This window comes from Oncorhynchus nerka, linkage group LG27 (assembly GCF_034236695.1).
Source record: "Oncorhynchus nerka isolate Pitt River linkage group LG27, Oner_Uvic_2.0, whole genome shotgun sequence".
NCBI classification, from domain to species: Eukaryota; Metazoa; Chordata; class Actinopteri; order Salmoniformes; family Salmonidae; genus Oncorhynchus; species Oncorhynchus nerka.
The window spans coordinates 34,428,728-34,442,875 of record NC_088422.1 but is presented as its reverse complement, the minus strand read 5'-3'; the positions used below and the strand labels follow the sequence as shown (position 1 = coordinate 34,442,875).

General features: G+C 43.7%; 1 protein-coding gene across 7 annotated transcripts in view; it reads left to right on the top strand.

The window, feature by feature from the left end:
• The window catches only part of LOC115111651 (AP-1 complex subunit beta-1), a 56,122-nt gene extending 43,775 nt beyond the window's left edge, over positions 1–12,347 (top strand). For 5 of the 7 annotated variants that reach the window (XM_065011593.1, XM_065011592.1, XM_065011597.1 and 2 more), the window contains 2 exons: positions 2,257–2,524; positions 10,534–10,622. In XM_065011593.1, the coding sequence (XP_064867665.1) occupies positions 2,257–2,495 (239 nt within the window). In that variant the 3' untranslated portion in view covers positions 2,496–2,524; positions 10,534–10,622. The other 2 variants (XM_029637953.2, XM_065011596.1) reach the window with 2 other exon arrangements.
• The last annotated feature ends 1,801 nt before the right edge of the window (positions 12,348–14,148 follow it).

The window sequence follows — 14,148 nt, the reverse complement described above, 5'->3', positions numbered from 1 at the left end:
TAGATATTTTTGCAAATGTATTGAAAATGAGCTACAAAAATATAAAATTTACATAAGTATTCACACCCTGAGTCAATACATGTTCGAATCGTCTTTGGTAGCGATTACAGCTGTAAGTCTCTAAGAGCTGTGCACACCTGGATAGTACAATATTTGCCCATTAAAAAAATAAAATTAAAAAAATACATTCAGGAAATGTCATGTGCTGATCATTTCTTGACAGCCATTTTCAAGTCTTGCCATAGATTTTCAAGCCAATTTAAGTCCAAACTAACTAGGCCTCTCAGGAACATTTCAATGTTGTCTTGATAAGCAACTCCAGTGTATTTGGTTTTGTATTTTATGTTCTTGTTTTGCTGAAAAGGTGAATTTGTCTCCCAGTGTCTGTTGGAAAGCCAACTGAACCAGGTTTTCCTCTAGGATATTGCCTGTGCTTAGCTCTATTCCGTTTCTTTTATCCTAAAATAAAAACTCCCCAGTACTTGCTGATGACCAGCATACCCATAACATGATGCGGCCACCACCATACTTGAAAATATTAAGTGGTACTCTGATGTGATGAGTTGTATTTGCCCCAAATGCTTTGTGTTCAGGACATAAAGTTAATTTCTTTGCCACATTTCTTGCAGTTTTACTTTAGTGCCTTATTGCAAACAGGATGCATGCTTTGGGAATCTTTTTTTATTCTATACAGGCTTCCTACTTTAAACTATAGTTCCTCCACAATACTAACCTAAATGACAATGTTGTTCATCTAGCTTCAGTATTCTCATTTCACAGCCATTAAACTCCGTAACTGTTTTAAAGTCACCGTTGGCCTCATGGTGAAATCCCTGAGTGCTTTCCTTCCTCTCCGGCAACTGTGTTGAATGACACCTGTATTTTCGTAGTGACTGGGTGTATTGATACACTAGCCAAAGTGTAATTAATAACATCATCATGCTCAAAGGGATATTCAATGTCTGCATTTTTATTTTTTACCCATCTACTTATAGGTGCCCTTCTTCGTGAGGCATTGGAAAACCTCCCTGGTCTTTGTGGTTGAATCTGTTTGAAATTCACTGCTTGACTGAGGGACCTTACAATTATCTGTATGTGTGGGGTGCAGAGATGAGGTAGTCATTCAAAAATATGTTAAACACTTATTGCACACAGAGTCCATGCAATAAATTATGTGACTTGTTTAGCACATTTTTTACTTCTGAACTTATTTAGGCTTGCCTTCATTTTTAATGAATTTGTAAGAAGTTCTAAACATAATTCCACTTTGACATCTTGGGGTATTGTGTGTGTGTGTGTGTGTGTGTTGGCCACTGACACAACATCTCAATTTTGATACATTTTAAATTCTGTCTGTAACCGCAAAATGTGTAAAAGTCTAGGGATGTGAATACTTTCTGACAGCACTGTATTTATGGATATATTTAGTTAACTTATGGCCTGCTGGCCTTATTTACATGTGATAATCTGGTTTTACACGACCATGAAATCCGCCATGTCTGAGCTAAGTGACAAATGACGGCTCATAGTATATTACCCAGAATAGATTGAATTTCCTTTTTAAGGTGAAAATGTATGATTGAGACGTTACCGTAGCGTGACAGTGAGACCGACACGCACCGTGGGCAAGTTAATTAAGGAGTATATCTTTGCCATGCAGGTAGTTTGAAATAGGCACTGTTACTGAAAATGTAGTTACAATTTTGAATGCAAAGGCAAGGGCTTCGACTATGGCAGCGTTTCATCAGTGCTCTCTGCAGATGAGTAAAGTCACAGCCCATGAAAAGAGAATTGTGTTTCAGAAAGAGTGAATTCTGAGAGAAATAGAGCTAGGACAGTTTGTAGAGTATGAACTGAGAAAGGACCCAGACTTTAGTCTACTACCTGCCTTCCCAGAGCCGATGATTAATGACAGCAGCCTGGTTTTCATTATGGTCCTGATTGCAATGCCGTCCCCAAGCCCCTTCCCATTAAAGCTGAGCAGTAGTATGGCTGAAGGTCCAGGTTCAGCTCTCTACATGGAGCCATCATATTGCACCGGTCTGATCCCCCTCAGGTACAGTTGACTGCTTATAACACAAGCCTACCGAACACTCTGAGGCTAATTATCAACACTTGTAGAACACTGTTTCCACATCTGCAGATGGAGATGAACCGTTGTTTGCCTGGGAGTTTTAAAATGTTAACGGTGTATTTCAAGTTTGAGAAGAAGTGACCATTGTGATTTAAGGGCTATTCTCTTGTCCCCCTAAACAGAGGCAGCCAGCAACAAGCTGCAGGGCAGTAACATCTTCACCATAGCCAAGCGCACGGTGGAGGGCCAGGACATGCTTTACATGGCCATCAAACTGTCCAATGGCATCTGGGTGCTGGCTGAGCTGAAGGTGCAGGCTGGAAACCCCAACTACACGGTGAGTTCAGGGACAAGGAGGGACAGGTCATGCTTTACTTGTCCATCAAACTGTCCAATGGCATCTGGGTGCTGGCTGAGCTGAAGGTGCAGGCTGGAAACCCCAACTACACGGTGAGTTCAGGGACAAGGAGGGACAGGACATGCTTTACTTGTCCATCAAACTGTCCAATGGCATCTGGGTGCTGGCTGAGCTGAAGGTGCAGGCTGGAAACCCCAACTACACAGTGAGTTCAGGGACAAGGAGGGACAGATAACAACATTACTAATGGAAAGAGAAATCTATGAAAGAGGAGTGGGTAGTGGTGTAGTTTACCAAGCTACTAAAGCTACCCTTAAGAATAGTATAGTTTACTTAACTACTTTTTCAAAGTAACGGCACAGCCAGAAGAGGACTGGCCACCCCTCATAGCCTGGTTCCTCTCTAGGTTTCTTCCTCGGTTCTGGTCTTTCTAGGGAGTTTTTCCTAGCCGCCGTGCTTCTACACCTGCATTGCTTGCTGTTTAGGGTTTTAGGCTGGGTTTCTGTACAGCACTTTGAGATATCAGCTGATGTAAGAAGGGCTTTATTAATAAATTTGATTGATAGTTAACTACACCACCATTCAAAAGTTTGGGGTTGCTTAGAAATGTTCTAGTTTTCCATGAAAACATACACTACCGGTCAAAGGTTTTAGAGCACCTACTCATTCAATGGTTTTTCTTTATTTTTTTACTATTTTCTACATTGTAGAATAATAGTGAAGACATCAAAACTATGAAATAAAACACAAGGAATCATGTAGTAACCAAAAAAAGTGTTAAACAAATCGAAATATATTTCAAGTTTGAGATTCTTCCAATAGCCACCCTTTGCCTTGATGACAGCTTTGCACACTCTTGGCATTCTCTCAACCAGCTTCATGAGGTAGTCACCTGGAATTCATTTCAATTAACAGGTGTGGCTTGTTAAGTTTATTTGTGGAATTTCTTTCCTTAATGCGTTTGAGCCAATCCGTTGTGTTGTGACAAGGTAGGGGTGGGTATATAGAAGATAGCCCTATTTGGTAGAAGACCAAGTCCACATTATGGCAAGAACAGCTCAAATAACCAAAGAGAAATGACAGTCCGTTACTTTAAGACATGAAGGTCAGTCAATCTGGAAAACCATCAAGCGCTATGATGAAACTGGCTCTCATGAGGACTGCCACAGGAATGGAAGACCCAGAGTTACCTCTGCTGCAGAGGACAAGTTCAGTGGAGTTACCAGCCTCAGAAATTGCAGCCCAAATAAATGCTTCAGAGTTCAAGCAACAGACATCTCAACATCAACTGCTCAGAGGAGACTGTGTGAATTAGGCCTTCATGGTCGTTGCTGCAAAGAAACCACTACTAAAGGACACCAATAAGAAGAGACTTGTTTGGGCCAAGAAACACGCGCAATGGACATTAGACCGGTGGAAATGTATCCTTTGGTCTGGAGTCCAAATGTGATATTTTTGGTTCCAACCGCCGTGTCTTTGTGAGACGTGGTGTGGGTAAACGGACCAACTCTGCATATGTGGTTCCCACCGTGAAGAATGGAGGAGGTGTGATGGTGTGGGGGTGCTTTTCTGGTGACACTGTCTGTGATTTATTTAGAATTTAAGGCACACTTAACCAGAATGGTTGCCACAGCATTCTGCAGCAATACGCCATCCCATCTCTGTGTGCTTTCGGGACCTTTAACAGAATGTGTCTGGCAGAATGGGTGGAGGAGTTATCTGCAGTAGATATCTCAGATAAGGGGGGGGCCTAAGAGTGTTTTATAAATAAGCATCACCCAGTGGGTCTTGTGACGGGTTTACAGAGGAGTATAGAGTGCAGTGATGTGTCCTATAAGGAGCATTGGTGGCAAATCTGATAGCTGAATGGTAAAGAACATCTAGCCGCTTGAGAGCACCCTTACCTGCCGATCTATAAATGACGTCTCTGTGATCTAGCATGGGTCATCTGAATCAGGGTTAGTTTGGCAGCTGGTGTGAAAGAGGAGGGATTACGATAGAGGAAACCAAGTCTAGATGTAACTTTAGCCTGCAACTTTGATATGTGCTGAGAAAAGTGCTGTGTACTGTCTAGCCATACTCCAAAGTACTTGTATGAAGTGACTATCTCAAGCTCTAAACCCTCAGAGGTAGTAATCACACCTGTGGGGAGAAGGGCCTACTTCTTACCAAACCACATGACCTTTGTTTTGGAGGCGTTCAGAACAAGGTTAAGGGCAGGGAAAACTTGTTGGACATTAAGAAAGCTTTGTTGTAGAGCATTTAACACAGCTGGAGGGGCCAGCTGAGTATAAGACTATCATCTGCATATAAATGGATGAGAGAGCTTTCTACTGCCTGAGCTATGTTGTTAATGTAAATTGAGAAGAGCGGGTGGCCTAGGATTGATCTTTAGGGTACTCCCTTGGTGACAGGCAGTGGCTGAGACAGCAGATTTTCTGACTTTATACACTACTCTTTGAGAGAGGTAGTTAGCAAACCAGGCCAAAGACCCCTCAGAGACACCAATACTCCTTAGCCGGCCCACAAGAATGAAATGGTCTACCATATCGAAAGCTTTGCCTAAGTCAATAAAAATAGCAGCACAACATTGCTTAAAATCAAAGGCAATGGTGACATAATTGAGGACCTTTAAGGTTGCAGTGACACATCCATAACCTGAGCGGAATCCAGATTGCCCACCAGAGAGAATACGATAGACAAGAAAGCCAGTTTTTCCAACACTTTTGCGAAATAGAAATAGGCCTATAACAGTTAGGATCAGCTTGATCTCCCCCTGTAAATAAAGGACGATGCGTGGCTGCCTCCCCAGAAAGGAGGGTTAAAAAGATTGGAGATAGGCTTGGCGATGATAGGGGCAGCAACCTTAAAGAAGAAAGACCCAGATTATTTTTTGGGGTCAAGTTTTAGGAGCTCCTTTAGCACCTCAGATTCAGTGACTGTCTGCAAATCAAATCAAATCAAATTTATTTATATAGCCCTTCGTACATCAGCTGATATCTCAAAGTGCTGTACAGAAACCCAGCCTAAAACCCCAAACCGCAAACAATGCAGGTGTAAAAGCACGAAGGGCAGGGTCTGCAGGGTGAAGGTTTGTTGCTGTGCTTTGTGTCATTGTCCTGTTACAGGAGGAAATTGCCTCCAATTAAGCGCTGTCCACAGGGTATGGCGTGGCGTTGCAGAATGGAATGATAGCCTTCCTTCTTCAAGATTCCTTTTACCCTGTACAAATCTCCCACTTTACCACCACCAAAGCACCCCCTTTGCCTCCACCATGCTTGACAGATGGCATCAAGCACTCCTCCAGCATCTTCATTTTTTTCTGCGTCTCACGAATGTTCTTTGTGATCCGAACACCTCAAACTTAGGTTTGTCTGTCCATAACATTTTTTTACGATCTTCCTCTGTGCATGGTCTGTGTTCTTTTGCCCATCTTAATATTTTCTTTTTATTGGCCAGTCTGAGATATGGCTTTTTCTTTGCAACTCTTCCTAGAAGGCCAGCATCCCGGAGTCGCCTCTAAACTGTTGACGTTGAGACTGGTTTTGTGGGTACTATTTGATGAAGCTGCCAGTTGAGGACTTATGAGGCGTCTGTTTCTCAAACTAGACACGAATGTACTTGTCCTCTTGCTAACTTGTGCACCGGGGCCTCCCACTCTTTCTATTCTGGTTAGAGACAGTTTGCGCTGTTTTGTTAATGGAGTAGTTCCCAGCATTGTACGAGATCTTCAGTTTCTGGGCATGGAATAGCCATAATTTCTGAAGGAAGGTCTTTGTTTCTGGCCATTTTGAGCCTGTAATCGAACCCACAAATGCTGATGCTCCAGATACTCAACTAGTCTATAGAAGGCCAGTTTTATTGCTTTTTTAACTACCATCAGTCCTGTGTCATGCCAACAGTAAAGCATCCTGAGACCATTCATGTTTGGGGTTGCTTCTCAGCCAAGGGAGTGGGCTCACTCACAATTTTGACCTAAGAACACAGCCATGAATAAAGAATGGTACCAACACATCCTCCGAGAGCAACTTCTCCCAACCATCCAGGAACAGTTTGGTGACGAACAATGCCTTTTCCAGCATGATGGAGCACCTTGCCATAAGGCAAAAGTTATATCTAAGTGGCTCGGGGAACAAAACATCGCTATTTTGGGCAGTGTTGCCAACTCATTTTCAGGTTAAGTTGCTAGAGGCGGGTTGGTTTGTTGCTAAATGACGTTGTGATGTCATTGCATGATAACATAAAACTGCGTCATTACGTAGAATACACAATAACATTACTCAAATTGACTGGCCAGCTCGGCAAAAAAATATGATGCCTGTGCACGAGCTGAGCTCCTGCTGCTCACGTCAATGCATTTTTGCAGCCCGGCACTTGTTTTTGTGTCATTTAATGCTTGCATTTTAGCGCCACTTTTTAAAAGTTGCTAAAAGTTCCAAAAACATTTTTAAAAGTAGCTAAATTTGTTGCTAGGTGCTGTTTAGAGAAAAAAAAGTTGCCAGGGTAGTCTGAAAAGTTGCTTAATCTAGCAACAAAATTGCTAAATTGTCGTCACTGATTTTGGGTCCATGGCCGGGAAACTCCCCAGACCTTAATCCCATTGAGAGCTTGTGGTCAATCCTCAAGAGGCGGGTGTACAAACAAACCCCACAAACTCCAAGCATTGATTATCCAAGAATGGGCTGCCATCAGTCAGGATGTGGCCCAGAAGTTAATTGACAGCATGCCAGGGCGGATTGCAGAGGTCTTGAAAAAAATTGGTCAGCACTGCAAATATTGACTCTTTGCATCAACTTCATGTAAATTGTCAATAAAAGCCTTTGACACTTATGAAATGCTTGTAATTATACTTCAATATTCCATAGTAACATCTGACAAAAATATCTAAAGACACTGAAGCAGCAAACTTTGTGGAAATTAATATTTGTGTCATTCTCAAATCCTTTGGCCACGACTGTAGTTACATTTACATTTGAGTAATTTAGCAGTCGCTTCTATTCAGAGCATACATTTTCCTACTTTTCCATACGGGTCTCCCTTGGGCATATATGCAGTTCACTACTCCTGAACACTGGGAGTGAATAAGAATAACTTTAGTGATGGCAGAGAGGGAGGGGAAAGATTGATGGGGATGAGAAAAGGAACCGGATCAACAGGGTGTATTACTAACAATGCATGGGAAAAGGTAGAGTAGAATGAAAGATGTGCGAACATGTGAGTTGAGCTTGAGTTAAGGGGGTTAAGACATGAACTCATGAGAAGAAGGGTGAAGTGTGATGAGGAGATAATGATTGATAGCAGAGTGACAGGGGCACATATGAGTGTGTTTCTGGTTGGTGATTCATAATCATTACCATCTCTGTTCTTCATTAAGTTTCTATGCTCGGTCTTTCTCCTGAGGAGTCTGTGTGTGTGTTTCTGTTGTGATGCATGTGTGTCAGTATACTGTTGTCTGCTCACTTGTTTTAATAGCTGTAGCCCAGATTATTGTGCCTGACTAGTCCAGAACAGTGACCTTGATGTGACCCTCAGTCTCATGTTTTTATTCATGAGGAGAAAGCAGTTACTGTCCTTTTTTTGTTTCCCACAGTCCAGATGACCTCATTTATGTCATTCAATCTGTCTTAGTCTATCTGTTTCAAATGTAGCCTTTTAAATTGAAATCCTCCACCGTTCATTATTGGGGATTCAGCTTGACTTGGCTATTTTGGTATTTTCTTTCATGAGATTACAAGGCTTTTCAGTCAGACATGAAATGACTCACGTGAGGTGTTTGATCAATCCCTGACTGTTTGTTTTGGTCTGTTATCATTTTTGTTGTGTTTTTCTGTCTCTGGTGATTGGTTTAGTTCAGGCTGAGTGTGACACGAAAGAAACTATGTGGATTCATCCTCTTCCTGTCAGTTGCCTCCTGTCTTTCCTCTGGTTTGTCTCGGTCCGCTGGGCTGGGGTCCATTAGACTCTCTTCCTCCCTACAGATGGTCACCATCTGTATCCAACACTAAAGATGCTACATCTGCCTGTGTGCAGCATGCATGCTCTCTCTCCTTCCTGTGCTGCTGCATGCTCTCTCTCCTTCCTGTGCTGCTGCATGCTCTCTCTCCTCCCTGTGCTGCTGCATGCTCTCTCTCCTTCCTGTGCTGCTGCATGCTCTCTCTCCTCCCTGTGCTGCTGCATGGATTTGATGCACGCTCCGTACGACATGTGAATATCAACCTTACGCACCCTTGTGTTGAGCGGCTATTTTTAGCCTGTGAAAAGAACACTTTTTGGATTTTACTCAGCCTTTTGAAGTGGAGCAGAAGACCCTCGCCTCCTGTCCCCATGGCAATGGCAGAGTGGCTAATTGCAGTGATGTGGGAGAATGCTGAATGCTGCTCTGGCACAGCCACCATCACGACCGTACCATCTTTCTTCTCTCATGCTTTCTCGCTCTCGCATCCCCTTATATGGTGCAGCAATCTGAGCATCTTTACGTTTTCCTACGTCTCCTGCACACCTCCAACCGTTCCCCATCCACTACCCACCTGTCATGTTTCTACCAATCCCTATTCTCCAACGCTAATTCTCATATTCACTCAGACAGGAAAATTATTCAGCAGCATTTCCAAAGCCTTAAGCAGAATGTCCACCATGTAACCTTGCTGATCAGAGCTTTTGAGCGAGATGGAATGTACCAACACAGTGCTGGGGGAACTGCCATTGCCTATGGTGCATCAGTGTGATCTCCTGTCCTATTGGTCAGCGAAGGACCAGGCCCGAGCCCCTGTCTGATGGGACTTCAAATGCCTCTGGCCAGTTTACTGATATCTGTAAATAGAACTGGTAAGCACGAGCCAACCGGAACTTTCTAGATCAACACACAATCCCTGGCACCTCAAACACACAGCTGCAGTAGTACTGCATCAAACACATGACTACAGTACTGCCAGCATGTGCTCCCTTTTAAAACACTGCGCTGGGAATATTAGCTTTCCTGTGTGAGCTCTGATGAAAAGGAAACCGCCTCCCACAGCCGTATTAGATCCTGCAGCAACACTCACTAAACATCACAAGCAGAAGGGGTAAGAGAAAAGAGGGGAAGGGGGGGTTGAGAGGGAATGAGGGGTTGAGAGGGAAGGAGGGGAAGGGGGTTGAGAGAAAAGGGGAAGGGGGTTGAGAGAGAAAAGGGGAAGGGGGTTGAGAGACAGGGGGAAGGGGGTTGAGAGAAGGGGGGAAGGGGGGAGAGACAGGGGGAAGGGGGTTGAGAGAAAGGGGGGAAGGGGGTTGAGAGAAAAGGGGGAAGGGGGGTTGAGAGGGAAGGGGGTTGAGAGGGAAGGGGGTTGAGAGGGAAGGGGGACAGTTATTTATTTCTCTTCTCTTTTTCCGCTCCAAGCTGATAAGATGGCATAAAAGGCAGCATTTATAATGCTAATGAATTCTCCCCAGCAAATGAAATGAAATGCCTCTAACTAAAATCGGGGGAGTAAGTTATTCACCCTTTCTTCTTCTCTTCACACATGAGTAGGTGAAGCTGCTGAAACAATTACAGTGCTTGTTAAATAGACAGTGCTTAAACTCCAGCCATTACAGTTGCAATGGACTAGCTGACTAGACTAGCATAAGGAGCTTTTCTCGAAGGTATGAACGAGTGGCCAGGCGCATTAGCCTTTATCCCGTCTATACAGCATTCATCATCCCTGAAACGGCTCTCGCTGTTAAAAGACTGTTCTGTCGCGTAATGACCAGTAAAAGTGTGATTCTGTTTTATTTCACTCGACTATAGTTTATCTCTCAAAGCACTTGACTCCTGAGAAAGACGAGGGCAGCAGTTGCTCCACCAGGATGATGATGATGATGATGATGATTAGCTGTTTTTGTTGGTTTTGTTATTAGATAGAAAATGTATATTGTTGACCGTGCCTAGCTTTTCTGTCTGTCTAAAAGAAAATTAATCGTTTCTACCTGTGTGTTCTCTGGCATGTCAAAGTGTTTGCTTTGGATGAAGATCTGAACTAGTCTGACTAGAGGTCCTCTCAACACGTAACACCTGGCTAACAGAAACAGAATAGCATGTCCTTGACCAGCCAGACCATGTGGTAACTGTCTCTTCTCTCCTCAGATCTCTCTGAAGTGCAGAGCCCCAGAGGTGTCCCAGTGTGTGTTCCAGTGCTACGAGGCAGTGCTGAAGAACTGAACCCCTGACAGGGCTGAAGTAGGGGGGAATCCTGAGGCATGGGGACTGGCCCTGACTGGAGGGTGTTCCTGGACACCCCCCCCTGACCTACAGGCTTCTGAAAGGCCCTTTTCTTTGTAGAATCTCCAACCCTGCTGTTTGTGTGCCCTCCCTGGGGACCCTGATTTCTGTTTGTTCTCTGTCTGTCACCCAAGCATTTACCCTCCTCCACTCTACAAGTCCTTATCTGATTCAAACTATGTCCATTTTTAAAACTGCTGAGGTCTCTGGCCCACATGATCCCAAAGCTTTTTCTACAGACCCATTTTTTTCACTCACGTCAATAGTTGGGACTGACCTTTGACTTCACCTTCACCTGTGGTTGTATGTGGGGGGGTGTTTCCCATTAACCCACCCAGTCTAGTCTGATTTCTATGAGACATCACCACCCAGTCAGATCTCCCTTATATGATGGCTTAACCCCAGTTCAACCCCTGCTGCTCTGATCCAGTCCACCCACCTCCCATGAGCCTCTAGTCTGAGGGACACCTGGGCGATGTGTTCAGACCGTGCTGTTAGAGGAGGAGGCTGTGATGCGATTCTTGCTCGTTGTGACTGTTTCTCCTTATCTCCCCCCGATGCCGCCTCTTCTCATGATTATCTCACCTCGCATCTCTGCAAATTAGTACCTATATTTAGTGTGTGTGTAATTAGCAGTTCAATCTCCGCTGTCAGCATACCTCAGTGCTTCACATTAAAATGTGACAGTACAGACTGTTTTTCCACATCTCTGGGCTGTGAAACACCTGCTGTGTTGCTGTTCTGTCACCTCACAACTGCCTCTCAATGTCTCCACACACATGCTCTCAGACTTGTTCCTCCTTTTTTGTTTTAAAGGGAATTTGATGTCCCAGCTAGTAAAAGACACTAAATGGTCCGTGTGAGTTTCGTTTGTTGTTGGCTCATGTCATTGGTGTGCCCATTGTTTGTTTGTTTTTTGTACAGAACCTCTGCTGTTTCTTGCCCCCCCCCCCCCATGTGTGTGCATGTATTTGTGTGTTGGGGTGCATGTGTGCTATTTGTTATTTCCGAGGGTTGGAGTAATGTATAATCACCACTACTATATAAAATACCTGTCTCTCCCAAATGCCTTGCACCTTTCCTCTCCTCATTCCATGATCTATTCCTGGCTTTGTTTGTAGTGTGATTAGATGTTTAACTCTGGGCAGGCTAGCGAGGGCCACAGAGGTTTGGGGACGTTTGTGCTCTGTCAGTGTTCCATGGGCTCTGCCACTTTGTTGCCTTCTCCCCTCTTAGCTGGTCAAGTACCTCTGCCACCTGTCATAAAGTGGCTTCAACCCACCTGTATGTTCTGTACTTTACCTGTATAGGAAACTAACTGTATAGGTAGCACACATCATGAAGTCTTTTGTATGAAGAAAATCAGAACAACTCAACTTCACCATTCTTGTTTTTACCTAGTGTCTCTTTGGGGAAATAATTGGATATTTAAACTGTTGAACTCTCTGGACCAGCTCCAAAGAGGGAACTCACTATTTTACTGCATGGAGATTAGTGGATTTACATCTGTCTGTCTGTCTGTGTGTGTGTCTCTCTCTCTGTGTGTGTGTGTGTGTGTGTGTGTGTGTGTGTGTGTGTGATAAGCTGTAAAATAGCTGAAGGCGAAATCAATGTTTTTTTGACTGACTACATCATTTGAAACAACTATTAAAAATCAGATATATTCACAAATGCTTCAATTGCGATCTTTTCTGAATTCACTTGAGTCATCCATCAAGAATGTACGTAGGATGTATTATATTATATATAGTAATAAAGAGGACTAAGCCGATCACAACAGTGGTTAGTATTGTACTAGTGGAATTTACACTATGATGAGCAACTCTTCCACATTTTGGCACCTCTGCAGACTGCTTGGACTGGCAGTATAGGACAGATTTAAGTTTTAAAGGGGAAGACAAACAAGTTGTTTTTGAATCTAATTTTATGTACATGGGTCCAGCATAATTGGGTTCATGTGCATTATAGGCATTTTACCGTGACCTTCGAAAGGTACAGGACTGTCCACACTTGGTTGAGTAAGCGCTCTATTTTTACAGCATCGTTGGTCACCCTTCAAAAGAACAGCTTTGCATACTAATCCGATGCTCCCTCTTCTCTCATCCATGAGTCCCGAGTGACGCTTTATCTGGACTTCTGCTTTATTTCTCCCCATGACGGACTGGGAGCTACAAGATGGTCAGTGTTTGAAGTGAAATGCAACAATTTCAACGATTTTACTGAGTTACAGTTCATAGAAGGAAATCAGTCAATTGAAATAAATTCATTAGTCCCTAATCTATGGATTTCACATGTCTGGGAATACCGATATGCATCTGTTGGTCACAAATGCTTTTAAGTAGGAGCGTGGATCAGAAAATCAGTATCTGATGTGACCACCATTTGCTTCATGCAGTGTGACATCTCCTTCGCATAAAGTTGATCAGGCTGTTGATTGTGGCCTGTGGACTGTTGTCCCACTCCTCTTCAATGGCTGTGCAGAGTTGCTGGATATTGGCAGGAACTGGAACACACTGTTGTACACGTCGATCCAGAGCATCCCAAACATTGTCAATGGGTGACATGTCTGGTGAGTATACAGGCCATGGAAGAACTGGGACATTTTCAGCTTCCAGGAATTGTGTACAGATCCTTGCGGCGTGGGGCCGTGCATTAATCATGCCGAAACATGAGGTGATGGTGGCAGATGAATGGCAAGACAATGGGCCTCAGGATCTCATCACGGTATCTCTGGGCATTCAAGTTGCCATCGATAAAATTCAATTGTGTTCGTTGTCTGTAGCTTATGCCTGCCCAGTCCATAACCCCAGAGCCACCATAGGACACTGTTGACATCAGTAAACCGCTCGTCCACATGACACCATTCACGTGGTCTGCGGTAGTGAGGCCAGTTGGACCTACTGCCTATATCTCCAAAATGATGTTGGAAGTGGCTTATGGTAGGGAAATTAACATTATATGCTCTGGTGGACATTGCTGCAGTCAACATGCCAATTGCACGCTCCCTCAACTTGAGGTATCTGTGGCATTGTGTTGTGTGACAAAACTGCACATTTTAGTGACCTTTTATTGTCCCCAGCACAAGGTGCACCTGTGTAATGGTCATGCTTCTTGATATGCCACACCTGTCAGGTAGATGGGTTATATTGGCAGAGTAGAAATGCTCAATAACAATGATGTAAACAAATTTGTGCACAACATTTGAGAGAAAACAACTTTTGGTATGTAAAATTTCTGGGATCTTTTATTTCAGCTCATGAAACATGGGACCAACACATTATCTCTGAGCTGTACCCACTAAATCTATAAGCTGCCTAGAGTGACTGGGGAGGATAAGCTAAATCACTCAATTCTATGGTTGGTTTGTCGACTGGAACCCAAATCTTGTTTGCAGTGCTCAGTCTTACCAGCATTGGGTTGAAAAACTTCGATACATTCATATTCCTCATACCACGCACACAGTATAGGCGACTACATTGA